Here is a 27,903-nt window from a genome sequence, read left to right as displayed (position 1 = left end):
TTACTGTGAGGGTGGCGAGGCGCTGGCACACGTCGTCCAGGGAAGCCGCGGACGGCCCATCGCCGGGACCGTTCAAGGCCGGCTCGCATGTGGCTTTGCGTCCCCGGAGCCTCCTCCCTCTCCCCTCGCTCCCGCCCTCCGTCCTGCTCTCCCCGCCCGCCCCAGCCGGCGGCAGCTCCGGGCGGCGGCTCCTCCCCCGTGGCCGCCCGGCAGCATGGCGGCGGCGGTGGAGACCCGCAGAGTCTGCGAGACCGCCGGCTGCAGCAGCGAGGCCAAGCTGCAGTGCCCCACCTGCCTCAAGCTGGGCATCCAGGGCTCCTACTTCTGCTCGCAGGTGAGGTTCCCCGCGGCCCAGCCCCTCGCCCGGCGCTCCGGGCGTGCGGCGGGCGCAGGATCCAGCTCCCCGCGCCGGCTCCCGGCCGCCCGGGCCCGGCCCGGCGTGCCCGGCTCTGCCTCTGTGCCCGCCCGCTCCCGGCCAGCCTGGGCCAGCGGCGCCCGGCCAGGGACCCCCGCACGAAGTTCCCCCCGGGTTCTTGGAGCCGGGGGAGCCGGGCTGGCGGCCCCCGGTCCCGCCCCGTTTCTCCTCGTGGCCGCGGGCGATGCGGGACCTCAGCGGCGCTGAAGCGGGGCCGGAGCGCTCGTGAGAGGGTGCACGGATGTTCCTGTGCCTGAAGGTGTGGGTGGTCCGGGTGCCCCCCTCGAAAATAAAGGCTTAGTGGGACAAAGTGAGGACGTGCTCATCAAATTCCAGCGGCTGCGTTTCCCTGCCGGCGTCAGCTCTGGAGTTGCTCGGCTTTGATAGACACCGGGAGACTTGTTGCTCTGAAAACAGATTTTCTTTCAGTTATGAGTTTCTGTGAAAACTGTTTGATACTCTTCCTTTTGTATATTATTCCCTTTTCACTCCTAACTTTTTTTTTTATCCCCACTATGTCCTTTGGTGTTCTGCTTTGAGGGTGCCAAACAGGAAGGTTCAGGTTAGGCCACATGTCACAGAGCAGTCAGCTCCCACTGAAATGTGAGAATTGAACCTGTTCTGTGGGCCACAGCGGTAACAGAGTGTGGTCCTTCAATAGAAAGAGCTGTCTGATGACTGTTTGAGTGCATTTTTTGCTTGTGGTGTTTGTTTTGGTTTTGTTTGGTTTTTTTTATTAACTTTCAATTGTGCACTAAAAATCATAGCCTAATCCTTGGAACTTTTTGTGTGTGTAATTCTGTCAAAATCAGTGAGGATGTATGTGTTTAGTTCAGAGATTAACACTGCCTTTCCTTGTCACAATTATAACTCAGAGTAAAGTCACTGAACTTTTGTGGATAAACATAAGAAAATAATTCAGTCACATCAGCTAGATTAATTTATTAATTGGGAAGAAATTTTTTCCGAGTCAGGATGTAAGCTGGTAGTTTGCATAGGACTAGGGGAAAATTTCCCACGTGCTTGTGACACACCCGCTGCACATTTTCTGGTACTTTCCCCTGAAGTCTCTGTGCCCTGTGCTGGGTGCTAAATTAGAGCAACTGCACCTCAGAATTGTTCTGACAGTTCTGTATCTCTAGTTCCCACGTGGTGCTTGTGGTTAACTTCTAGGATTTGCTCTAGATTTTACTGTGTGTTTTGACATGTCTGATATAAAACTCATCCTAAATGTGACATTGGTATATACAAATATTGGTTGGTGATGACAAAACCATTTGTTAAGGGAATGAACAGGCCAGTGAGATGAGTTCCAGTTACATCTTCACTCCCCTCCTTCCCATCTCTAACTCAGCTAATTCCATATGGGACGCAGAGATTCTTGTTTTTTATATACTGAGTTTAATTATTTGGAAATATCTGCTACTGTTGTAAGGTAAAATGGACTTACTGGAAATACTTCTTGGCTTGTTAAAATAGGCTGCTGGATAACTGACTACATGCTTGTAAGGCTGTCCTGCCTAGAAAATTAAGTACTGAACTGGGAATCCCAGTCGTCTCATTTCTGAGTGACTTGGGGCATGTTTTGCCTTGCTGTGCCAATCAGGAATGTGGGTAAGCCCACTGAAGGGGCTTTGGAGGTTTTGGGGCGAGGTGTTACAGAGAAGGACATGCACAGAGAGGAGTTCCCATATTCATCCTGTAGCAAGGGCCCTTAGCCCCCCTTAGTGCCCTGTGTTGGCCCAGCATGGAGCTGTCCCGAGGCTCCAGCTGTCCTTGTCACCTGGTGTGTGCCATGCAGGAAACTCGCTGCTGTCCTGCCCCGGTGTCTGGCCGGCGCAGTCAGGAAGGTAGGTGAGGTGCTGCTGACAACCTGGCTGCTTCTTCAGGTAAGCACATGGCAGGTGAAGCACTGTTATTTTCTCTGAACTTCCAGCAAGTTTCAGCTGACAGCAGTGGACTGGTTAGCATCGGTGAAACTTCTCTGGCGTTCTGTCTTTGGTGGTTTTCTTTCCATGCTAGTCTTACATGCATACACAACTCTTAGATTAGCTGGTGAGTGGACCTAGGATGTTATTCCACCTCACAGCACAGCCTGTGTTGTAGCTGGCTTGGTGCTGCTCCCTCCCTCTAAGGATGCAGGCTTCTACCCTTTGCCTTAGGCTGTCCCTGATTCCCTGGTGAGCCACTTCTGAGGTCTTCAGAGTTTTCTTTTAAATGGAGGAAAAGCAGTTGCATTAATTATTTGGGGTTTTTTTTGCTGGTTTAGCACTGCAGGGTCATGAAGCTCTTCAGGAGTGAGCTGCTGAAGAGCAGGCTTGCCCACTGTGACCCAGATTAGCCCAGCCATAAAGTCAGCCTGTCCTTATCGAATGCACTGGTGTTAGCCAGGTGTGTGGGTGCTTCCTTTGGGCTGAGGGTGGATTGGGAGCCACAAGCTATCTGGCATTTCCTTGACAGGTAAAAGCATCTGAATGGGCATGGACACCAGGTGATTAATCTGCTTGGAAGCCTACAATGCAGCCAGACCTCCAATCAGAGCTAAAACCAAATTTGTAGGAATTTATTTTCTCTAGTGCTAAGATTAAACAACAGAAAATTGTGAACTGCTGTAGGATGGTAACCATGTGAAGCCATGTGTTTGGATTATAAGTTACTAACATATCATTTGCTAAGAAAAAATTGATATAGAACTGAAAGGTATAGGAGGTATAGTAAGTATAGGGCTGAGACTAGATTAAAATTATTTTTCATGACTGCACATAGAGAATTGAAGTGAACTTTCCAAGTAGATTGCATCAATACAATGATTTCCCTGGTGGATTTATCATTTGTGTTTCTCCTTTCCTGGAGAAAGGGTGGTATTCTGGTCACTTATATTTTTATCTTCCTCTGCATCAAAACATATGCCTCAGCAACATGCCCTGAAAATGCTTAGGCTGGGGTAATTTGACATTCTCTGGGATTTCTTTGAGCCAACACTGTTTCTCTGGCACCTTGGAAGCTGGGTACAGTTGCTAAATGATAGTTGTGCTTGTGGATCGTGGGTGGAAAGGGGGCCATGTGGCCAGGTTCTGGCCTAGCAGGGAGGTTTTGAAGCTTTTGAACTGGTCATGGAGACAAGGTAAAAATGGCTTTTAGCAGCAGAGAAGCTCTTGAGGTGGTGTGTTGAACCCTGGCTTGTTTTTTTCCCTGTCACTTCAAGCTGTAACAAGAGCAACTGTTCTGTTGAGGGATTCTGTCTGCTGTTAACCCTTAGCAATATTTTATGCTAGTAAATCAAGTACTGTCACTACCAGCTGACTTTTTTCATCATCTTGTTTTGTTTTTGTTTTGGTTTTTTTTTTTATTTAGAGACTTACTGCAGTGTTGTGTGTGTATATCATCTTATGGTGAGATACAATAATTCAGTCTATCTTCTGAATGTGGAAATCACACAGATGTCCAGCATCACATCTCAGGTGTAGAGTTTCCCTTGCTAAGATGAATTTGTTATTGTGAAATCTGCCTTATAGCTACAGTCACTTGCATGTACATTGTGTGTAGTATACATAAAGAGTTTGTGTTTAAGTAGACAATTGGCATTTCTTTTATTGGCATTTCTTTTATGTCTTTTACAAGTGGCTGAAGGATAAAGAAGGGGAGAGTAGTGACTGTTCTTAAGAACTCCAGTTACCATTTTTATATGAGCCTTCTAATTGTGAATGGATCATTTATTAGTGATTTTGTGTTGCTTTTGTGAAAAACTTTATCTTTCATACTACTTACGTAAGTATCTTGGACAAAACAGAATAGGTTTACTGTGGTGTGGACTAGATGCTGGTACAGGGCCATTTCTCCAGCCAAATTCAGAAATACCTACTTGTAGACACACTCTGGAAACATTCTCTTGCGCTGAAGTCAGTGGCCTTTGCCATTTTTGTTTCTCAGAGAGCTGGTGGCCATGGGTTGTATCCTAATAGTAGTCATAACTGAGTCAAAAAGAAGTGTTGCCCCCTCCTGTTTTGTGTGCCCTTGTGTTGCCATCCCCAGGTGTACGAAGTGGTCTGGTTATGGAGTCAGAAGTGAGGACTGGGGTTATCTGGTGACTCTGCCTCATGTGTTTTAGGTGTTTGAAGGGGTAGCATTTCTCTGAACTGTACAGTCAGGGCCAGTGTCTCTCTTGCACTGGTGGGTGCCTCCCAATATCTCCTGATATCTCTTGATACATGAAGTGGGGTATGACTTGTTCAGGAAAGAAATACTGTTTTGTTCCCTCAGTGAGTTTATATACAATGTACTGCTTTCTGGAAGGCACATTTTCACTGACCCTCAGCTCTGGGCCCTTGACAGCTTTGGATGCTCAAGGTGACAGTAATTTGTGAAAAATCGTGGACCTGAAGAGAAGATTGTTGTTCCATCTGCTGCTTTGCTGTTTCCTTCACTGTCAGTGTGCTGGGGATGGGGAGCAGGGAGCAATAGACCTGGATGAAACTATTTTTTGTCCTCTCTCACATCAGACCATAGGACATCAGTGCAGTGTTTCATCCTTGGTTCACTGTTCTTTGTGCCTGAAATAGGCTGAAACCAGCTGCTTGGATTCAGCTGCAGCACATAGCAGTTTCCTCAGGCATAAATGGCACTCAGCTGATACCATCTTCTAGAAAATCAGATTTCCTTCGTCAGGAAGCTGACATTCTCAATTGCCTATAAATCACCATGAATACCTGTGTCTGAGGTAAGCACCTGATTGTTGGTGAGATACGAAAGCTGAGCCCTCATGACTTTCTGAAAGTAAAACTTCAGACTCCTGTAGGCAGACTTGCTGAGCTAGTGTTCCACGTACTGACAGGAATTCCTCTGGAATTCCTCTGGTCTCTTATTCCTTCACTACACTCAAAAATCAGTTGTGTATTTCTGTAAATCCAAAGAGCTGCAAAATGCAGTTCCTTCCTCAAAGGAAGGGCTTGGTCATGAGGGACTCAGGAGTCTCAGGCTAAGATGGGGTCTTAGATGCAGGAGAAAGTCAATGAACCCTGCTGACACCAAGGTTCTGCATGTCGGTGCTTCTCTTGGAGTTGAAAACACATATTATGAAAACACATATCCGACTCTTCTGAAAAACTGACTATTCATGTGTGCTGCTTAGACTTCTTTGGGAATTTTGTACGGAGTTTTTCAGACTGGATGCTGTCTCTGTGGGCTTGTACTGCCCTAGAAGGATTTCAGCATGCTGAAAAGAATCAACTGTTTCATTTAGCATCAAATGTATTAACATCTCAACATACTTGTACTTATGGGTAAAATATGAATTAATCTGTACTGTATTTAATATGTATATATAATTGATAGCCTGGTATTAAACTAAATGCTGTACTTCAGAGGGGTTTTTTTGTCTTCTGTTTTGCATACCTTTAAGGCATTTGGTTAAAAATGAGTTCTCATTTTGCAAAATGACATTAAGGTTATTTGTAAAGCTTTAGAATGTAAAACTGTCTGGGGCTCAGGTTAAGCCCCAGACAGTTTTACATTCTAAAGGACATTTGTAAATTCTGTTAAAAAGATTGCTCAGAATATTTTTAGCTACAGTATGCTGCTTGGCACTTGCAATTTGTCCATTGCAGTTCAGGATATAATGACATGCAAAGAGACAGTCTGTCCTCACAGTCTTGATTCTGACTTTTTTTTTTTTAATTTTCTGTAAAGTAGATATTTTTTGAAATTCATTGCAGTGGCTCTAAATTATGACCATAGAGGATGGAGGGGGTATTTCTGTGTAAGTTGGGCACAAGTTGTAGTACTGACAGAGGGGTTGGCAGAGATAGCTTGAAATGAGCCTTTCCCATGCCAAGGCAGTTCAGAAGCACAGTCTGTCAGCATGTCTTGGATTCTGTGCTGTGGTGCCTGCATAGCTTCCTGGGCTTGGCTATCGTAGAGGGGCCTGGCTTGGAAGAGACCTTAAAGACCATCTAGTTCCAATCCTCTGCCATGGGCAGGGACACCTTCCACTAGATCAGGTTGTTCAGAGCCCTGTCCATCCTGGCTGTGAACACATCCAGGGATGGGGCATCCATGTCTCTGGGTAGCTTATTTAAATCTAGTTTGTTATGTCTGTGCCATACAGAGGTTTGTAGTGCAGTAATATCCTAATCTTGATTGAGCATCCTTTTTTCTTCTGGAATTTGCAGTTGACTGTACTTTTCCACTTCTTAATCAGATTGTATGCATACATGAACTGAATGAATAAGAAGCTTTCTGTTATTGTTGTAAAAATGACAATAAACATAGCAGATTTTTTTTTCCCACTAATTGCTTCAATAACTATTTTAAAGGATGTTGTTCTTTCAATGGTTGATCTAAAAAAAAAATCTCGAGGTATTTGGTAGTGATCAGTGTGTTCATAGTGAAAATGCACCATACTATAAAACAAATGCTGCTATGTCACATGATTCTCTTGATATTGGGCAAGTCCTTAAGGTAAAAATCATTTTCAGAAATAACACATCTTCCACAAGGGAATCCAACAGGAATCTTTTCAAATGGTAATTCTGGTTGTGCCTTTGGTTACCTTTTGATATATTCTGATGAACACTGGGTTGAACTTGTCTCTAAACATAAAACCAGTGGGATTGGCACAAGAATGCCCTGAAGCCAGAAATGTTGTTAAAGGTTTCAGTATGTTGATAGCCTCTGTCTAGAAGACACATTTATATTTTTCTTACCAATAGAATAGTTGTGCCCAGGATTTCTCTAAACAAGTCAAGGATTACTCTCTGCTCTTTTGGTTTTTTTTTGTCATACATGTGACCTCTCTTCTTTTACAGTCCTCTTCAGTGCTTCCACGTGTGTCTTGACTGAGGTGTAAAAGTCACATGCAATAAAAAAAAGAAAAATGGTTTAGGTGAGAAGGGTGGGGATATTTATATCAGGCTTGCTAATGGATTATGTAGTGCTTGAAATGACACCCAGGAAGTCTTCCAAGGAACTTGAAGCCAAATTCATATTGTTCCTGTGTACTTTCCCACTGAAGCTATTTAATGTTTTAAAATATAGCCATGCAGTGTTACATGGTCCTTTTTTCATTGTATTTGAAAAAAAAAACCCAAACCTTTATTTTCTTCATTTTAATATTAAAAGTCACCCTGGATATTTTTTTCCCCTGGATTTTGTTTATTTAGTCATTGAAAATTTTCTACCCTGACCTGAGTAGGGCATAGGAACACAGAAGAATTGTTAAGAGGCAGGAATGGCAATAGCCAGTTTGAAGTAGATGTGTCAGGAGAAGACTCAGTGAAAAGCATGATTTTCTCCGGAAAATACTTCAAAAAGTGGCCCAGATGGAGAGAAAGAGTAGGTTTATTCCATATCTTGTTGGGAAGTCTGCAGTGTAGAAGGTGACGGTCTTTGCAATGTGCAGTGGTACTTTGGGAGTGCTTTGTTGCCAGAGCTATGATTCTCCACCCTGTGAGATGACAGCTGCCATATTTTTATGTGGAGCTGCCAAGGCAGAGCTCTGCAGTCATGTGCAATGTGGTGCTTGTGCCGTAGGTTGTTGAATATAAATAATTGGTATGTACCCGATAAGTCCAGTGCTCGCAGGAAGCGTATGACTGATCCTACACAAAATAGATGGGCTGTAGGTGGATGTGCAGCATGTCCTTTGAGTGCCTTCCAGCAGTGTCAGACCAAGGCAGAGAGATTGATGGGTTGTACAGCGCGCTTGTAACAGCCCCTGCTCACCAAAAGGCTTCGGACGTACTGTGCGTGCCTCTTGCAGTTGATGGATGTGCACATGGTGCCGGTGTCTCGGTTGTCTTGGGCTACAGCAGCTTTGGAGCTGTGCCCTGGGAGTTCTGGCAAAGCTACTGCTCCTCTGGAGATAGAGGGCAAGTAAAATCTGGGAAACATGTTTGGGAGAACTTAGGCATATGGCAGCATTATGCGGAATCATCTTAGGTTGTCCACAGCTGCAGGAAATGAAAAGCCAAAATGGAGCCTCTCAAGTTATGCTACTGTCCCTGGTGCTGTGTTTGCCTGTTTTTCTCTGGTTAGGGGCCAGCAGAGAGGAAAGGCTGCTGGTATAGGACAAAGCAAGGGCATTGGAGAACATCCTCCAGAATTTCATGGGAAAGCAGAGAATGAACTACAGTCAGTAATTGCCACAGCTGATGTGTGTCTTCCTTCCCCAAATACTCCTTTATATTCAAAAAAGTGGATTCTGGGTTTGCAAACTGTAGCTGCTCTAAGTCCTTAGCTGCTTAGTCTTCTTTTATGCTTCAGAAAAAAGACCTCGTGTTTGAAAGGGGATTAAAACTTACTGGTTTTTCCAGTGTCCTTGAAATAGCATTTTTAGATTTTTTTTTTTAATTGTCTTTTCCCTAAAGCAGGCCTCAGTTAAAACCTGTTCCTTTTCTCCCAGCTCCCCAGCAGAGAACAGTGCGGTGCAAAGGTCTGTGTGTGCAGTGGGTTATATAAGTGTGACAGTAAACTTGGGCTGCTGTTGGAAGTGACGTTCTCTCCGGCCATCGGAAGGGTTGGTTTCAGAGCTCCTGGCAGTGCAGGCACTCCTGGTGTGTGGGGCAGCACAACACAGCGGGCAGCTGCTTCTGGTCATGAGGGGAACAGCACACACACAGCAGGGTGTCTTTGAGCGTAGGTGCGCTTGTGCACCACTGCACTGTGTGTTTGTGGGTGCACTTTGGTGCCTGCTGGTTACAAGACTAATGAGGGAGGAGGGAGAGGGTGCCTCAGCAGGAGCAGACTGCTCAGAGCACTCAAGTGCAAGCCTGAAGCAAGGGTAGAATGTTACAAGCTGGGCTCAGTTTGCAGATGTGTTGTCTTGGACTGGTTGAGTGCTGTATACTTTAGGTTGAATCAGTTGGCTCTGGATGGTAGTTTTACAGTGATGATTCAGCATTAGTATTGTTTCTCCTTAAAAAGAAAACCAGTTTGCTTCCTGCCTCTTTCTTCAGAAATTCAGCTGTAATTGTCAGTGATTGGAATTAGCAGTTTCTTAATGGATGTTTTGAGTGCACATAGGCATTGATTTAGAATTTCTGCTACAAACCCAAGTAATTTGCTAATTAGCACCTTAAAGGATCACCTTTAATGCTGCCTTCTGCGGTTTTTCTACTTAAATCTCTTTTCTTTCATGTCTTTTCTTCATCTTAGTCCTTCTTTATTGTCCAGCTGTTAGTCATTTCCATCTGCCCCTTTGCCGATTCTTTGTTCCTTGCATGAACTGCTCTATTTGTGCTTGGGAAGAAAAGACCTAACTCCTCCACAGCCACTCTTTTCTTGATTTCCATTTCAACTTTCTCAATATTTTTTTTTCAATTTCCTATTTTCACTCAGTAGCCCTCGTTTCCGCCCTTTTGTCTACTTCATTAGTTCCCCTGTGGTTGTGCTAATTGGCCTCTGTTGCTTTCCTGTGCTGGAGCAGGAGGCAGAAGGGATGCAATTAGCAGGAGGGGATCGCTTCTTGTAGGAGTCAGGGGAGGACCTTGCTGCTCACTGCGGTGCTGTAAGATCAGGTACAGAGATAGACTCTGCTTCAGCCAACCTGCAGCCACCACGGTGTTTAGTTACTCACTGAAATGATAAATAGTCAATATATAGGATTATGTCAGTGTATTTCACTGCCATGGGTGTTGTCTCTTTGGCTGTGCTTTTTCTGCCTTTTCTAATTCATAAACTTTTGACTGTAATATTTTCTATTGCTAAGACTGGCAGTTACCAGTAGCATTACTGCATAATGCTGCAAGAATTAATAAAAAGTCTTCCAGTCTTCCAGTTTTCTTGTAAAATACATTTGCTTCTCTATTTTGTCAGCTTGGCATGTCCATCCATGTAAATACTGCTTAAAACATGTATTTATACATTTTTGTTTGCAATTCTAGGAATGCTTTAAGGGAAGCTGGGCCACTCACAAGTTATTACACAAGAAAGCAAGTAAGTACATTACTTTTTAAAATGCATTTTCATATTTCTTTGAATTGGTTTTGTCCTGTGCAGTGAGCTGTTGGTGGCCTTGCTTGAGCTGGGTATTGGACCGGATGACCTCCAGCTGTCCCTTCCAATCTCAACCCCTCTGTGCTTCTCTGCCTAGGAATGGTATTCCATTTTTTCCAGGACACCTGACACTGGGTGATGCGTATCTGAAATTTTGTCCAGTTCTCGACAATCTAAAGTGTTGTGTAAAATTTTAGAGGCAGAGATTCACGGAAGTGTTTGTTTCTGTTCACTTTTCTATGTGTATGAATTATTGCTTAAGCTACGTTGCCAGGTATATGAACACAGAAAGAGGGGTGCTGAAATAAAGGGCAAGGAAAATAAATCACTATTGTAAGGCAGTGTTCCTTCATAGCATTTTGATGTCTAATGCAGTCAAAGGCAGTACAGTGGGAAAGGTTCTTGCAAAGTCTTTGTGATTAGACATTTGCTGGAACACAAGTGAGTCAGAGTGCAGCTGTTCTGTACATTTTTGGGAAAAAAGGGAGAATGCTTGTGCCCATGGTGCAGCCAGTGATAGAGGATGTATCATAGCCAGGATTTTGCTGAGTTCAGTTCAAGGTGGTAAGTGTATCTATGTGCCCTAGTGACAGCTGGTAGCTCTGTCACAGAAATACTAGGAGACTGGTAGATTCTGCCTTATATGAGTAGTGAAAATAACCCATAAGTTTAAAACCAAAGAGAGGGCAGACCTCAGTTCTGCCCCCTTGCCTCCTCCCTGCCACTACCCTCCCTATCTTCATTAAGCCTTGCTGAAAAGGGAGGTAGGATTAAAAAGTGATATGGAAGAAACTCACATCCTCAAATAATTAACCTCCTTTCCTAAAACCCAATAAAGCTTCTTTTTCCATGATGAATGTTGAATGGTAAATAGCCTGGAGTAGTACAGATAATTACAAATGTTTTCCTTCTTTCTACCTTCCCAGTGTAGGGATCTAATAGTTCACGCTTGCATTCTGCATCTATTAATTTGTGTGAATAGGAACAGCTTTGGACTTTTAACTTGTTATTTCTCAGTTTCATCTGAACGGAATGTCATTTGAGCAGATGGCTCAGATGTCAGCCACAGAGGCTCTGAGGAATTGACATTAGGCCTTGCAATGGGAGACCTTTTGCTACCTCTTCATCCTTCTGAGATGTAAAAAGAGAAAACAAGTTATCCAGTTATGACTTAAAGATTAAAGTTACTGTGCTCTTTCTTAACCCTTGCCTTCTCTTTCTAAGTACTTCTCCTTTTGGTATTGCTCAGGATCTGCTTGTTTCAATCCTTTATGTAAACACCTTCAATTTGCCCTCATAGGAATGTGTTATTTGTGAATCAAGTCAGTCATTGGACCACATCAGACATGAATTTCACAAGGTTTGGAGAGCTGGGAAGCTCCAGAAATTTGGGACCATCTCCTAAGGTGTGAGCACTGTTTGTCCTGACCTGCAGAAGTGGCAGGACCTGCACTGTCTCCATCAGCTCTGGAGGGGTAGCAGCCTCCATGTGTTGAACCTGACAGTAGGATGGCCTCCCTTCCACCTTTGGATGGTCTCCTTCCCACCTCAGGTCATTTTGGTCACTGGGTGCTAAGGGAGATCACAAGGAAGGAATGCTCTCCTGCAGTGCAAGGGTGTTAATTGAAGGAATACTGAGTGCCTCTGCAGAAACAGGCTTTTTTCCCAGGAATTTGTAAAACTACAAATGAAGAACAGCTTAATTACTACACTTCTTTTGTGCATTCAGTCCTGACATTCCCCAGTTTGCTGTTGAATAGGGTAGGAAGAATGTGAATTTGGAATGGACAGTACAAAATGATAACTGCTACTTACACTTGCATATATCAGTATCTGAAATTCCAGAAGGAGTCAGGTCTAAACTTGGGCACTTGTAAGTCACTTTCTAGACCTCACATTTCTCATTCTTAGTAGGACGGATTTTGCTGCTGCAACCCCTTTTCCTTGTCTTTTCAGAAGATGAAAAAGCTAAGCGTGAAGTTTCCTCCTGGAGCCTGGAAGGCGATGTTAACACAAATCCCTGGTCTGGTTATCGATACACTGGGAAACTCCGGCCACACTATCCCCTGGTAAGCAAGAGGTGCCACTCTACTGCAGCTCTGCTACGTTCTGTAGCAGCTAACGGACCACTCCTGACCTGATGACCTCCCACATTTTTTGCTGAGAGAGGAGAACTTCTTGATCTGAACCCGATGACAAGGACGTACATGGCTGTCCTTATCGTGGTTCATTTTAGTTTTACTTGTTCTATCTCCTGTTATATTTATAATTAAGGGAGTGCCTGTAAGCATCAGTAACAGGCTTAAGCTCTGTTTCCATCCTTACCTTTTGGATGTACACTGTGACATTTATTCTGAAAAAAAGCTACTGCTGGTTCAGATGGTGTCTCCCAGCTGTTTGTTGTCCTCACCCGTTATGGAGCAGTCTGTTTCTAAATGTTCAGGTGATTTCATTTAGAATTTAAATAAATGGTTTTGTATTATATTATGTGAGTGGCTTAAAATAACCTGGTGAGTGAACTGGTGAACAGCTGAAAGAACAGAGGTTATAGTAATCTCCTGCACTGGAATGGTGAAGAACAGCAGAGGTCAGTAAGATCTTTGGTTGTGAAAGGTGGGTTTAGAAGATGATGACATATAACTGTGTATATGTATTTATTTATTTATTTATTTATTTATACACACACACACACAGTGGAACATACAGATGTAACTATATTTTTAAATTGGTACAAGTATCAATAATAGCATTTTATTTACATTTGTCTTTTCTAATTGGCCTGTGCTAGAAAAGCTGCCCCAGTGGCATCCTCTCTCTAGTCTTCTCTATGTTACAGGCTCACTAGAGAACAAATTAGCTGAGCCTGAGCCCATGTGTGTTTGTTAGTGTTGCTGGAGAAAAAGGTATATGGGACATTTCACTGGCTAAGTAATTTAGTTGTGTTACCTCTGAACATTGGCTTTTTTTTCTTGTGACTGCTGTGAGACTGAGGCAGATGAAATTAGAGATTTTGACTAAGGTGATGATTAGAAGTAGCAATCTTGATAAAGAGAAGAGGTATGTATTTGGAATCAGTGCACTTGCAGTCTGGAAAGCAGCAGAAAAAAAAGCTACAATAAGGCATAATACATTATAAAACCAGTTTGATTCACTTGACAATAAAAATTTGATTTTTAAAAAGCTGTGCAGTTGGCTATTAAAAGTTGTATAATATGATAGCAATAGAGGGCAAGAGCAGAATGTCTGAGATTGAAACTTGGAACTTTTGGAGTGTTTACATACATTGCAACTTTTTCTAAATGGACTTAGCCGTATTTCACATGAAATATTTCATATTGTATTTAATTTTGCTGTGTGACTCTGTTTTTGTGACTATAATAAGTGTTGTTGCAACCTAACCAGCTTTGCCTGTGATTTATTTAGACGCCCACAAGACCTGTGCCAAGTTATATTCAGAGACCGGATTATGCTGATCACCCACTAGGTAACATGAAACAAATCATAATTATGAGTGTTACGTCTGCTCTCTCTTTTCCTTTCCATTGAAAAAGCCTTTAAAGCATGAAGGAGATTCTGGAGAAGGGAAGCTCTTTTATCTGTTCTCACTTTACTACTTATCCACAGTAACTTACTGATTTTTAAAAAATCATTGTTGCAAGTATTTTTTCAAAGTCCAAAGTTTGTAATGGGCTGTCTTTCAAAGGTGTACAGGAAATTAAGAGTTAGTTAATTTGGTTTGGGTTTTTTTTTAATCTCAAACATACAAGTCCTAGTTCTGTTGCTAATTTGATAACAAACAGCAATCAGCTGACTGTCACAGATGAATTCTACTAAACCATTCTCTGTGGCATCAGTGTATCTGTTGAAAATTTATTATTTTATAATAAAACCAAGAAAATCTTGCATTATGCAACCCCCAAAAGAAAACTGGGGTATGAGTTCCAGCTGTTTTTGGACAGAGAGGGAATGCACATTCAAAATTACTTACTTACTGGATTGTTTTGGTGTTTTCCTCTTTTTATACCAGTATTGGGGCTTTGCATTTCCCTAAAAGGCTGCTATAAAGTCTGTTAGCATTATTTTTTAATTTTAAGATATTCCACCGTTATTTTTTAAAGAGTGTAAATATTAAAACAACACAAAATACTGGATTTTATGGGGTTGCTCATCTATAAAGCTGAAATGGCACACAATTTGGTAGGAGTAATTTACATGTTTTTGTCAGCTGATTATTGCAGTAGTATAACCAGATATATTCCCAAGCTCATGCAACCCTTTATGACTGTGTTAGAATGTAATTTTCACTAATTATTTTCTAAGAGCAGCTGAAAAATGCTTTTCTATGAATAAAACAACTCCGTTGTCAACCTGGTATTTAAGGTTGTGTTTTGACTAACTGGACATGATGGTTTTATGCATGGGCTAAGTGAATGGGCTTCCTGAGCACATGGGGCATTATGGTATTGTGGAAGGCTTATGAATGCCAATTAATCTGAATAATGATGATAATACTATGGCTTGGTAGGTTTCTTTCTTCAGGCTGTGGTGAGAAAGTCTGTACTTCTATTGCCCATGGTAAGCTAAGGAAGTTCCTGGATTGGATATGTGTAGCAATCATCACTCTACATAACATGGAGTTTTTAATTTCTTTTTTTAATCCTCTCCCTTTTTTCTTTTCAGGAATGTCTGAATCAGAACAAGCTTTAAAAGGAACCTCTCAAATAAAAATACTGTCATCTGAGGATATAGAAGGGATGCGAGTAGTGTGTAGGGTAAGGGGATTTTGATTTTTCTTGCAAGGTGCCTTTATAGTCTTTAAAAATCTATAATGATCTTACCACTTTTTCACAGCACATTTGGGAGTACAAACTTTCAAACCACTTCAGAGCACTGAAAAATAGCTTAGGAAGCTTGATATTTTCTGGCTTTTTTCCTTCTTGTGACCCCAGTTCCCAGTAAAGTATTTTGCAAGCAGAAGGATGACTTTTATCGGTTTCCTGCATTTGTTATTAATAGTAAGACAATCTGTGCCTGACACGTTGTTTCTGTTAAGAATATGTTTTATAGTGCATAAATGAGAACTTTTTCCTCTCCTGGAGTTGGTACTAAGTAAAAACTAAAAAGCAGAACAAAGCCCCATCCTTAAGAATTTTTGAGAAAAAGCAGTTCAATTGTAATCACTTCCTTGCGCATAAAGTCAAACTTTGAAATGCATTTAGGTAGTCTGATTTAAGATTATGGCATTCAAGGAAAACGTGGTCCAAACCTTAACTGGGGTATTTTCAGCTCTCACAGAGTGACTGAGTACATGACCTGGAGGCATCTCAAAGTCTTTCTAGAGCCCAACTCCACACAGCTTTCCTAGTGATCTCAGTGTAGCTGTCAAAAATGGGTTACAAATTTTGTAGAGGGTACTCCTGGCCTATTTTAAATCAACTTAAATTAGGCCAATAGATCAATTTTAAATCTATTTTAAATTTTAAATTGTTTCATTTGCAGCTTGCTAGAGAAGTATTGGATGTTGCTGCCATGATGGTGAAACCAGGAGTAACAACTGAAGAAATTGATCATGCTGTCCATTTAGTAAGATAAGTTTATTATTCTTCTGGTGTTTATAAGTGTTTTCTTCTGTCTCTTTATTTTTAAATGATTATTGTGTGGTTTTCTTTGTTGCATGAATTCCATTTCTTTATTTCAAACTGTTTCCCACTTTGAAGCTGGTGGGTAGTGCAGATGGCAGAAATGTGTTACAGTGCAATGGTAGGTTCAAAGTGATTTAGGAACTCCTGGGGCTCTCTCTGTATCAGTTGCTTCCATATTTCTGGCTTCAGATTTCTTCTAAGTATCTTCACTTGCTTTCTCAAATAACATCATGTTTTCTTTCTTCTAAACCCTTTTTGCTCCACAGATACCATTATATAAAGAACAACATTTGTAGGCCATGGACTTTTTGTACTCTGTGGTTGGCTAAGATATATAGAGGAGAAAGTGAAATTATTTATGATTGGGTATCAGAACTGCAGTGCCTCAGAGAGAACTGAAACAAGATGTTTGATGTAGTCTGCCAAAATAAAGCCACAGTCCAGTGAAGTGTTTAAAAAACATGTTCAAGAATGCTTCCTGCCTTAACTTTCCATAGATATTTGAACTGTGTAATTTTTTTTTGCTTTGCTGTCTTCTCTGTGAATCATTTAATCTGGTACTTCAGGCTACTTCTGTGCATTGTGAGAAAGGAAACAGTTTTGGTATAGTTAAGTTTATTAGAGAACTTTATTTTTATCTGCAGCTGTTGAGCCAAGATTGTCTGCTTTTATTAGGCTGGAGACTTCTGTTGAACTGCGTTAAACAATTCAAAATTGTTAAACACAAACTACTGCATTGAACATCAAACTGCTTGCTTAGGCATAATGTCTAATATGAACAAGTAGTAGTTAACATGGAGTTACCCCTCCTCAACACTTTATGGAAACTTTGGCAGGTTGTTGATACCGACTGATATCCCTAATTGGTATTTTGCAGTTTTAAAAAACAGTATTATTTTTCTAAAAATTAAAAAAAAATGTAAGGCAATATTTTTTCAGCACTTTGCTCAGTATGTCACAAAGTATGTGTATGTATGTATGTATGTATGTGTAAGTATATATGAAATGTGTCGGTTTTGCAAAAATACAGAAAGGTTATTACAGTGCAAGGGAAGCAGCTTAAGGTTTTAAAGCTGGGGGAAAAATAGTGCTAAATATTATTTTGTTTAGCTAGTGTGTCTTGCAAAAATCTTGGACTGGGTGCTTAAAAGCGGTAATTGAAAATTACTTTTTAAGACTGAGTAAATATTGCCATGCATTGTTTCAAACCTGAATATCTCAGCATTTGCAGTCAAACATGAAAATTAGTAGAAACAAAATGAAGGTAGCTTTAATTTCTTCCTGGTAAGAAATGCAAGGTGTAATGAAAAGATTGCCAAGAAATGCTTGAAGAATCTTATTTTCTGGAGTCGCTGCTTTTCAGCCTGTCATTCTTACTGTGAAGCTGTTGCACATATCTTTTTTACAGTGTTTTTTCCTTGTACAAAACTTACTAGTGTAAATTGCATTTTCTCTGTTTAGGCTTGTATTGCAAGGAATTGTTATCCTTCCCCTCTGAATTATTATAATTTCCCCAAGTCGTGTTGTACGTCAGTGAATGAAGTGATCTGTCATGGAATTCCTGACAGGAGGCCATTGCAGGAGGGAGATATTGTTAATGGTAAGTGCTTTGAAAATGAACCTTCAACATTTTTACCTTGTGTGCAGTTAAACCGTGCAATAAGGTGAGGTTTCAGAAGCTGGTGACATCACTGGAATAGCTTCTTAAGAGAGGCTTTTGTTCTCAAATACCAGTTAGGTTGTTCTCATTTACCTCTGCTCTTTACATACTTTAATTAATGTATTTATTTAATAAAATGATTTCAAAAGTTCAGTCCACTTTAGAGCTTTATAATTCTTCTACCCTGATCTGTGCATTAGTATAGTACCTGAATATTCCACTTGTAGACTAGATTGCAGTTGTTCCAGGCTGTGTATATATAGTGAATAGAATGTATATTGAATTATTCAACTGGATTAGTTCCGTGTGAATTCTTGATTAGATGGCTCCAGATTCTTACAATTTTGCTATGCTCATGATGATTATAATGACTCTAGAGGGTCCTAATGTGCAGGCATAGTATTTTGTATATTGTATTGTTACCCTTTTTTGAGCATCTCACAGCCTAACAATACCAGCTGCTTTTTGTTCTTGGTACTCAAGGTCCTTAGGCCTTCTTGGGTAGTGAGAGATAATTTTATAAATTATTTGACCATGTCTTGTTTTAACTTTCATTTCTTCTTGGTATGGCAGTAAAACTTAATGACACTTTTTTTGTACAAACATTTTCACCTTTGTTTATTGCGTTGGTTTGCTTTTCTCTTACCTTTAAATAAATGCACAGAGTATGCTAAGGTTTGACCTGCCTCTAGAAGCAAGTTGTAATATTTTTAGATTATCAGATATTTAATATATATTGGCTTGTAATAATAGCTACTAAGTCTACACCTCAGTGCTGTGGGTACCAGCCTTTTCAGAACAAGTCTCACGATTGTTGTCCCGTCTAGGTAAGGTGTGGTCTGGTTGAAAGCTCTGAGCTTGTAGGGTACATGTAACAATGTATGCCAAAGTTCCTTTATCTTACTTTAATTTCAAAGATGATGCCTTTGGAGAGCTCTTTATTATTGCCAGCTATTCAGGCAATTGCTGGCATCCAGCCTAAGAAGCCCAGCTCATAGAACCATGGTTTGGCTTGAAAGGGACCTTAAAGATCATTTGGCTTCAACTCTTGTGCTGTCAGCAGGGGCACTTTCAGTATAAACCAGGTTGCTCAAAGCCCCATCCAGCCTGGCCTTGAACATTTCCAGGGATGGGGCATCCACAATTTCTTTGGGCATCCTGTTCCAGTGCCTCACTACTCTCGCTGTAAAGAATTTTTGTTTAGTATCTGATCTAAGCCTGCTCTCAGTTTGAATTCATTCCTCCTTGTCCTCTTGTAAAAGTTACTCTCCATCTTTCTCCTTGGCTCCCTTCAGGTGCTGGAAAACCACAATTAAGTCACCCCAAAGCCTTTTCTTTTCCAGGCTGAACAATCTGAATTCTCTCAGCTTTTTCTAGTTGAAGAGGCTCTCCAGCCTTCTAATCAACATGGTTGGCTTCATCTACCCAGTGCCTTACCTCTTTGCTGTTTGCATGCCAAGGCTGTACCTCAGCCCTAGAGAACACCTTCTGTAAGAGGCTCTAGTCATACCTTTGTCCACATTCCTGCACTTGATTGGGCTTGGAGCCTTCTGCTTTGTTATGATAAAAAAGAAGCCCTTCTTTTCTCTCCTGTGAAGTAGAGGCTCAAAAGCCTGTTGAAAAGGACCAAAACAGTTCACAAGGAGGGATAGAAAAGGTACCTTGAAGGGAATGTACCCAATGAACAACTAAAAGGAAGCGTCCATCTTTTTCTTTATTTAAAACTTTTTAGCCTGGAAGCCATGCCAAAGTCCAAAACAGTTTTTTTGAATCACAGGAACATGCCTTCCAGAAGGTACAAGCAATTATGTCTAGTTGTTGACACCAAAGTGTGTTTTCCAACATCTTCCTATCAAAATTGTATTGGTCTCTCTCAGCAGCTCATGTTTGATATTCCTGAAGTATTATTGTTCACTACAGTTCCCTTCATGACAGTTTACCTGTGAGAGGATTTGGATGTGGGTTTCTTCATGAATAACAGAGCAATAGCTCTTCTAGTGGGTTTGGTGATCTAGCAGCTATTAGTCCTGCCGGCTGACCAACAGACTTAGAAAGAAAAGTTCCCATTCTGCCACAGCAAGACAACTTGATATGCAAAACAATGATTACATACGTTTTAAAATTTAATTTCCCCCTATAAATGCTGGAATGAATTCTGAGAAAGTACTATAATCAGGCAAATCACCATGGAGCAAAGAGCTTCTCTTTCCCATTTTTATATTTACCTAAAAAACCAATGCTAGCTTGCTGTGTCTGTGTTGTGTTGTTGGGGGATTTTTTTCCTCCCCCTCCTCCTTTTATTTTATTAAATCAAACTGTTCACCAGTGCAACACTGACTTATAAATTATTATATAGAATCTACAGGATAAGCACAAAAGAACTGATTCTGCTGGAAGAGTTTTCTTAGGGAATTCTTGTGAACTAATCACTTCCCAGTTGGAATGCCCCCTTTTTACAGGTTTGCTCTTTGAGCAGCGGAGAGGCAGGAGGTGAGGAGCAGAGCGCTAATTTCCCGTGTCTGCTGTTGTTTGCAGTGGATATCACCGTCTATCGCAATGGCTACCACGGAGACCTGAACGAGACCTTTTATGTCGGCGAGGTGGACGAGGGTGCCAGGAGGCTCGTCCAGACAACCTATGAGTGCCTAATGCAAGCCATCGATGCAGGTGAGACACGCCTGCAGCAGGAAGCTTTTGGTTCTCAGATGTGCTTGCTCATATTGCCACTGCTCAGGGTGACTTCTGGTGAGCACACAGAAGCGCTGGTGTGTTGTCACCAGCTGATGATGGGTGTTGTGTAATGCAGTCATGCTTCTGTGAGTGGTGGCTGCAACTTCTTTTTAAATGTGGGCTGATGAGGAAAATGTATTTGATGCTGAGCTGATGTGTGGATGATACTGACATGGAAACAGCCTTTTTTTGACCATTGATGAGTAAGCCATCCTTGATCTGAGTGACTTAGAGAATGTAACAAGCAAATTATGTTTTGGAAAATCCTACTTTTATAGTTTGTATTGTGTTGCACAGTGAACTGGTAAGGTAAAACACTGTGTGAGCACCTAAACATGTCTCTTTAGCCCTACCAAACCTGATGGTTATTTCATAAAGCTAGTTATGAGCTCTTGATTTTCTGTGGGAGGGTGCCAGAGAAGACAGATCCATATCTTCCAGTACCTACAGAACTTTAATTATCTTGTTTAGTTAACAGGGCAGCTGCATCAAGATATACAATAAGCTAGAAAGGTAGCTGCTTGTTTAACTTCAGAAAACAAAAGAAGAATTTCTTAAGTCTCTGGAAGTACTTGTACCATCTGTATCCTTTATACCTTGCAGCTTCTTGAAATCCCCATTATAATTTAATCACTTCTTGGCCTCTAAAGATTGAAGTATAGGGTACTATATGTAGTAAGGCTTTAAACTTGCATTTAATGAAAAGTAAATGTAAAACAAAGAAATTAAAATGAATGCAATTTGGGTTAATTGTTTGGAGATAGCTAGTCCAGTTGAAAAGACAAAAATACATAGGATTGATGTCTTGTGTGTCTGTTGTGTGATCAAGAAAATACTGCCAGGTTGAGCTGTGAAGAATAGAGATTACCTGTTTATGTGGGATTACTGTTCAGAAATGACCACTTTGTTTTTCAGAGCTAAACCAGAACAGTATGTATCTTTGGTCCTGTACTTTTTTTATAGCAAGTGTTACATGTGTTGTCTCTTATCCTTTGTGTCCTGGCTTTGGTGTAGAAACTGTGACAGAAATTTCCCCGTGTTTGTTACAATGAGATTAAAATTCTCTCTGTAAGTCTTTTTTTACCAATTTTTTAGATGCTGTAATGTGTTTTAAAGGGTTTTAGACATTGCATGTGAGTAGGAATTCTGGAAGCAAATGTCTCAGCTTCCAGAGGGGGTCACCTAAAAGGGGGTCACCTCTCCCCTCTTTAAATCATCTCAACATCTTGGTGTTGGACCAGCAGAGCTCTAGCTGGGAGAGCTGTATGAGAGAGAAGCAGAGGGCTCCGTGCTCCATTGAAATGAGTTGCACGTGCTGTCAGGCCCATACTTCACAGCTGTTCAGCACAAACACAACAGATGAATCTCTTCCCCACCATGTCCTTTTTTTAATTTTTGGAGAAGCATGTATATTCCAGTAGTATAAGTTTCTTGTTATTTTCTGTAAATTCAGCTTAGGGGTTTCAGTTGTAGTGGCTTACATTAGCAGAGAATTGAACTAAAAGGTTGCTTTACATAAAGCTTTATTTTTGTGTGAACTCCGCTCAAAATGGCTCCACACAACCACACATCTGGCTCCTGAGGGGACAGCATATATTCAGGGAGTTGGGAATAGTCTTGGAAAAGCTTGATACTTTGTTTTAAGGGGCTCAAGGTTGTTTTTGGGATGAATTTTCATTAGCTGAATGATGAAACATTGTTGCTTTTATGGTGTTATTACTCCCTTTTCCAAGTGCTCAAAGTTAATTTCTCACACCATTTTCATGTGTTTCAAACTCTTTAACTTGTAAGGCTTCCTAAAGGGGCTGTCAAAATAGGTAGACCGGAATATGAACATTTTTATTTGCTGTAGCGTTGTCACTGAGAATCTTGTCTAAGAGTAGAGATACCCGTTTTCCTTTTATTTCTTTTTCTAAATATCAGTCCTTTGTGTGCATTTTCCACATCGTAGAGGGATAAGTGTATATTAAAATATGGTTCCTACATTGATTGCAAAAAGCACTGCATCTCAGGGTGTGAGAGCTCAACAAGTACTTTGGAAGTCCTTTATTTTTAATTTCAAACTTTGACATCCTTTTAATGTGAGCAGTTGCATCCATGAAAGGAAGAAAGTAGTATTCTTGTGAAAAAGGCATTTTCTTCTGTCTGTCTTGTGGGTTTTTTTTAATATGAGACAGTTTCCTCCCTCTCCCAAGTTGTTGCACTCACATACATACCCAGTGGATTAAGTGATCATAGGAAGATGCATACTGGATCAGATGGACACACAAGCCATGAGTGCTGCAGAGATGGTGTTTGATGGTTAGTTGTGTTGAAGGAAAGCTCTCTCAATTCCCTTCTGTATCTTTAATTTTGCAGTAAAACCTGGTGTTCGGTACAGAGAACTGGGGAACATAATTCAGAAACACGCTCAAGCAAATGGATTTTCAGTGGTTCGGAGCTACTGTGGGCACGGAATCCATAAACTTTTCCATACAGCTCCTAACGTGCCCCATTATGCCAGTGAGTATTCACTCTCTTTGTGCTGTTCTGTAGACAAGTGATTTGCAGTGAATGCACCCAATTTACTTGAGCCATCAAGTTGGCATTTTGGCACTTGAGAAATAATTTTTGGTTTTTAACTCTGGACCATAGCATACTTTATGAACCTGTGCTTGCATTATCTGCCTGCACTAATGGTTAGTCTTAGCTCTCATCAGTACTGGGTAAGTGCTCAAAGTTTTTGCCTGAATTCCCAGCTGAGTTCCCTTAGACATTCTTGTCTGATGTGAACTGCCAAGTGTTTCTCTCCTTAGGAGTTCTAGGCCAAACCTTACTGCCATTTACAGATGCAAATAAAAAGCTCTTTGAATAGTATAGATGGGTGTTGTGCCTGAATATGGATCCTGTTTTTTTCCCTTTTCTTTGTTTGAGTGTTGTCGTTTGTTTTTTCTGGAAACTTCATCCTAGTGTGTAGCAGAGGAGGAATGAACATTCCCCCAGTAGTGATAGTTTTTGGAAATGTCCATGGTGCCATAACAGTTTTTCCAGCAAGACTAAGAAACAGCATCCACAGAGGCAAAGGACAGAAGGTTAAGTGCCAGTGGACAGTTAAGGGCAGAGTAAATATCATGAGGCAGTGATCAACACTTCACACTCACTTCAGCTGTAAAGCTGCCCTGATAATAGGACACTTATTCCTCAGACCTGGCAGGTGCCTCCATCTTCCCATCTCCTAATGAGCTTTAACACATGTTATGGTCATACAATATAGTCTAGCAATTCCTGACTTTCCATGTCATCATTTCCCCAAGTTATTTTTTCTCACAACAGCGCGAATCTGTTAACTGCAGAGTAAAAGGGTATCAATTCGTGGTATGTACTTTTTGTTGTGTAAAATGAAGAAAATACGGATTCTTTGGAGGTGGAGAGCTTTTTATACCAGTTAAAATCCAGTCCAATACAAAAGGAAATTTCTATCTTTCTTGGCTATTTAGAACTTTCAACTTTTTTTTTTCATTGGGCGAATATGTCTGTTCCCAGAAAGAAAGATGCTGAGGGTTTTTCTGGTATTTTTAAATACAAAGTCACAGCAAAAGTGGCAATATCTGAGGGACCTAAAGCCTCTTGGAGAAAAAAGAATGCTGCTGCTTATTTCTAGCCTACTATGAAAAGAGTTTGAAAAGCAAAAAGATTATTTTCTAAGAAAAATGTTCTGTTGCTGTTGTGGCAGCTTGATGGCTGAGATTTTTTAAAGCCTCTAGGTGATTTAGGCAGTGTAATAAATTAACACAATTAAGGTTAGCTAGGGGGATGTAAAATGAATGCAAATTGTCTACAGCAGCAAAGTAGCTTGGAGCTAATGGTTCCTGTGCAGTTCTGGAGTTTGTTCCAGCTCTCAGGCTCAGTTACATCTGAGCTGCGCTGTCCTTCCAGGTGAAACAGGACAGAGAAAATGGGCTGAAGCCTTTCTCCAGTCAAACTGCACTCCTGGAGTCATGCTGTCCATCAGTTCATGTGCCTCCACATAAGCATTTTTGGTGCATTTAACATCCAAAAGTTCCTGTGCTATTGTCCTGTATGCCTCAAAACGCTCTGCTGTTTTATGTCAGCTAATGAGCACAGCAATATCACTCTGACACTGCTGTGACCCCATTATCCAGGTAATGAGGAGGCAGTGTGTCTTTCATTAATGGAGTCACGGGATTACTTAACCACTGTCACATTTCGACAATTTATTGGAGCTAATGGCTCAGTGCAACCAAGTAAGGAGATTCCAGGCTTTCTCTGAATACCTTAAGTGCTTCTTACTTCTGTTTTTTAATTACAATTTTTCATTATAGAAGGGTGCAGAAATTCCTGTATTATATTTTTTCAGTGTTTTATAAAACTAGAGTTGAAATTCCAGTTGTTGAATAGAAAGGCAGCAATTAATTTTAAGCTGCTTGAGTAAGTATTACAGTGTTGGTGCATGGGGAGAAGGAAAGAGCTAAGGGAAATTTTTATGTAAATATAAAAATGGAGAAGTTAACAGATCATCTCAGAAAGGCTTTTCGGACTTTACTGTGTTTCTGTTGTATTCTGTTAGGACAAGGATTCATTCATTTACTAAGATGGTGTTCTTTTTTCTAACTTGAGTGTTTATTTTATTGCAGAAAACAAGGCAGTTGGAGTCATGAAGCCAGGTCATGTATTTACAATTGAACCAATGATCTGTGAAGGTGAGCAGTCTAGCAGTAGAGTAAAATGGTTGCTCTCATTTGCTCCTGAGTAGTGATGGAACAGGATGCTGGTTCTATCCTGTAGAGCTGATAGATTTTTCATTTCTCTTTGGGGGGACCGATAGCTGTTATTTAAAAGCTGGCAAGATGTGATGCTCTCTGTTTTCAGGTGGCTGGCAGGACGAGACCTGGCCCGACGGTTGGACTGCGGTGACGAGGGACGGGAAGCGCTCGGCACAGTTTGAGCACACACTGCTGGTCACAGACACGGGCTGCGAGATCCTCACCCGCCGCCTGGACAGCGTTCGCCCCCACTTCATGACCCAGTGATAGTCCACACTGAGCAGGTGCATCAGAATGAGAAATATATAAATATTTTTTGCCCCTGTACTATGCATTTTTTTAAGAGTACAGAATAGAAAGATTTCACCATTTACTTTGTTCTCAGTGATTGTAGATAAGAGGAATATCTCGAAGAACCTGACCCAATATCTGCAAAAGCAGAGAAGAATTTAAAGAATTTCCTGCTTTCCTCCTACCTACAACACTCATGCTGTACTTTCCTTTTTTTCTTCAATTATCTCTTTAGCACCTTTCTTCCAATTAGACCCACAATTGCTTCTGTTGCTGCCATGATATTAGCTAGAAAAGCGTGGGTAAGCTTTCCCACTGGGACTTGATATTTTGGGATCCAGGTTTTTTTTCACCATTTCAGTGTGCCCTGTCACTCTTGGTTTGTGAGAGGCACCTGAGATTTTAAGCATTTCTTATTCCAAAGACTTAACTCTTTACTTCTGCAGATACTATTTTGGGCCTTGTTTGTTCATTTGAGAATGGGGCAGAAGGGAGAAAGACATGCACGTACAAGAACGGGCTACCTTTAATTCTGCCCCCATCTCTCTGCCGGTGGTGATTGCCACTGTGGGTGGCACACTGTGTTAATGGCAGGACTTGTTTCTCTTGCTAGAGATTTGATAGGATGGGAAGTTAACAAAGTCTGTCTTATATGCAGCTCCCTGGAATAAGCTGCTTTTTGGCAAAGCAGTACTTGCAGGCAGCCTCCTGCACCAAAATCTTGGTGAAGCTGATGTATCAGACTTGCCTAGGTAAAGGAATGCAACAAGAACCAAAAAGATCCCATGATTCATGGGATCCCTATGTCTGTTAACTGTGGGACATTTTTAAAAAGTACATCCACAGTAGCTGTGGGGGATTGGTTTTGCAAGACTTACAGTGAAATATCTCAAAACAAGTCTGAGTGTGTGAAAATGAAACACGTTCAACACTGTATTCATTTTCTTTTGGTAATTTTTAAACGGGTCATTTTCTTCCCCCTTGGTTGAGTGAGTTTCAGGCTTTTGGGAAGTCTTAGGGGGGCAGCTATGAAAATTGATCTTTTTTTCCTCAGACAGGGTATAGAGTGGGCCATGTTGGTATATATACCCCTTTATATTTTATTAGTGGGTCATGGTGAGCTGAAAATGGTTATGTTAAGGAGTGTGGATTGATTAAGCCTCTCTTTTCTCTACCCTTTCTTTTTCCATGCCCATTTCCCTTCCATCATCTTTAGCGTCTCTGCTGAGGGAATTAATTTTTTCTTCTGAATTGTAATGAAACATTTTTCAGACCCCATTGTAGACTTCGTCTTACACCACTGTAACACAAGAAATACTTAAGCCAACACAGACATTAAATCATACAATCATGGGCATAAAATACACCTCTTACAAAATGTCTGGTGAATTTGTTGCCACAGATCCAAGAACATGAAGTGCTGCATACCCTTGGCTCCCCTTGGCACTGCAGAATTTAGGTGGGGGAAAGGGTTTAGTGCTTCACAGAACTGGACTCATCTACTTCCAAATTTGCCAGAAAATGTCTTCTCTGCCCTGAGTGCCTCAGACCTCTGTTGCTGTATCACTGCAATGTTTTCATTACTTTATTCTTGTTTTAATTATGCAGTAAAGTGACCTGAAACGATGCACAGAGAGCGCGTGTGCGTGCGTATGCGTGTGTGTGTAGAGATTTTTAACAAAACAGACTGTAGTACTTGAGTGGGATTACCTGTGCTGAATGAGCTGTGTTGAGGAGATGCCTGTCCTGGAGGTTTGCCCACCATATCCTTCACTTGAATGGTTACAATGGTCTTGCCTTTTCTATGTGTGTGTGTATGATGCAGGGGGTGGGGAGCTTCATTTTTGGTCTATAAAATAAAAGTTGCAGCTGCTTTTAACAGAAATAACTTTTTTTTTTGGTCTTGTAATCCAAACCCAGACATAGAATTTTTCATTACATCCAGGTTTGCTTGCAGCAGTGCAAGCCCCACAGGTATATGCATGCACCCAGTTAAAACTCACCCTTAAACCCACACATGTGCCACTTGGATACCTCTTTGTTGTTGCACTGATACGACCAAATTTAGCACATTTTTAATGCAGGTAGTCCATGACACTATGCATTTCTGCCTATAAATTGAAATCACAGCATGGTAACTGCTTATAGTGAGTTCATACTATTGCAGTATTTTTAAATGAGTGGAAAGCTTAGTTAGCATCTACACCAGATCTTGGAACATAAGAGGGCACATCAGCCTCGAGAACAAAATTTATTAAATAAAATATTGATAAAAACTATTTTTTCACCTATCTAGGTGTGTCTTTGCTTGAATATGACGTACTAGACTTGTGCTGACTGGATTGTGGAAATTAACTATTTTTTATTCTTACATAAATTGCTATCCACTTAAATAAAAGATCCTAACTTAAA

The 27,903-nt window shown here is 41.1% G+C and overlaps 1 protein-coding gene across 1 annotated transcript; it reads left to right on the top strand.

Moving 5' to 3' along the window:
- Positions 1-165: 165 nt before the first annotated feature.
- On the top strand, positions 166-27,903 carry METAP1 (methionyl aminopeptidase 1). Its single transcript, XM_038135545.1, has 11 exons — positions 166-334; positions 10,294-10,345; positions 12,362-12,474; positions 13,829-13,889; positions 15,086-15,177; positions 15,905-15,988; positions 17,509-17,647; positions 20,243-20,374; positions 22,796-22,939; positions 25,072-25,137; positions 25,307-27,903. The coding sequence occupies exons 1-11, from the start codon at positions 215-217 to the stop codon at positions 25,465-25,467; spliced, it is 1,164 nt and encodes a 387-aa protein (XP_037991473.1). The 5' UTR covers positions 166-214; the 3' UTR covers positions 25,468-27,903.

This window comes from Motacilla alba, chromosome 4 (genome assembly GCF_015832195.1).
Source record: "Motacilla alba alba isolate MOTALB_02 chromosome 4, Motacilla_alba_V1.0_pri, whole genome shotgun sequence".
Classification (NCBI taxonomy): domain Eukaryota; kingdom Metazoa; phylum Chordata; class Aves; order Passeriformes; family Motacillidae; genus Motacilla; species Motacilla alba.
Note: the sequence above shows the minus strand (reverse complement) of the source record. Positions and strands in the feature narration are given on the sequence as shown.

Excerpts from the sequence above, each read along its gene's own strand:
- METAP1 (XM_038135545.1), top strand. The coding sequence starts at position 215 with ATGGCGGCGGCGGTGGAGACCCGCAGAGTCTGCGAGACCGCCGGCTGC. Across the intron at positions 13,890-15,085 it reads TTATGCTGATCACCCACTAG|GAATGTCTGAATCAGAACAA; the intron begins GTAACATGAAAC and ends TTTTCTTTTCAG. Across the intron at positions 20,375-22,795 it reads AATGCAAGCCATCGATGCAG|TAAAACCTGGTGTTCGGTAC; the intron begins GTGAGACACGCC and ends TTAATTTTGCAG.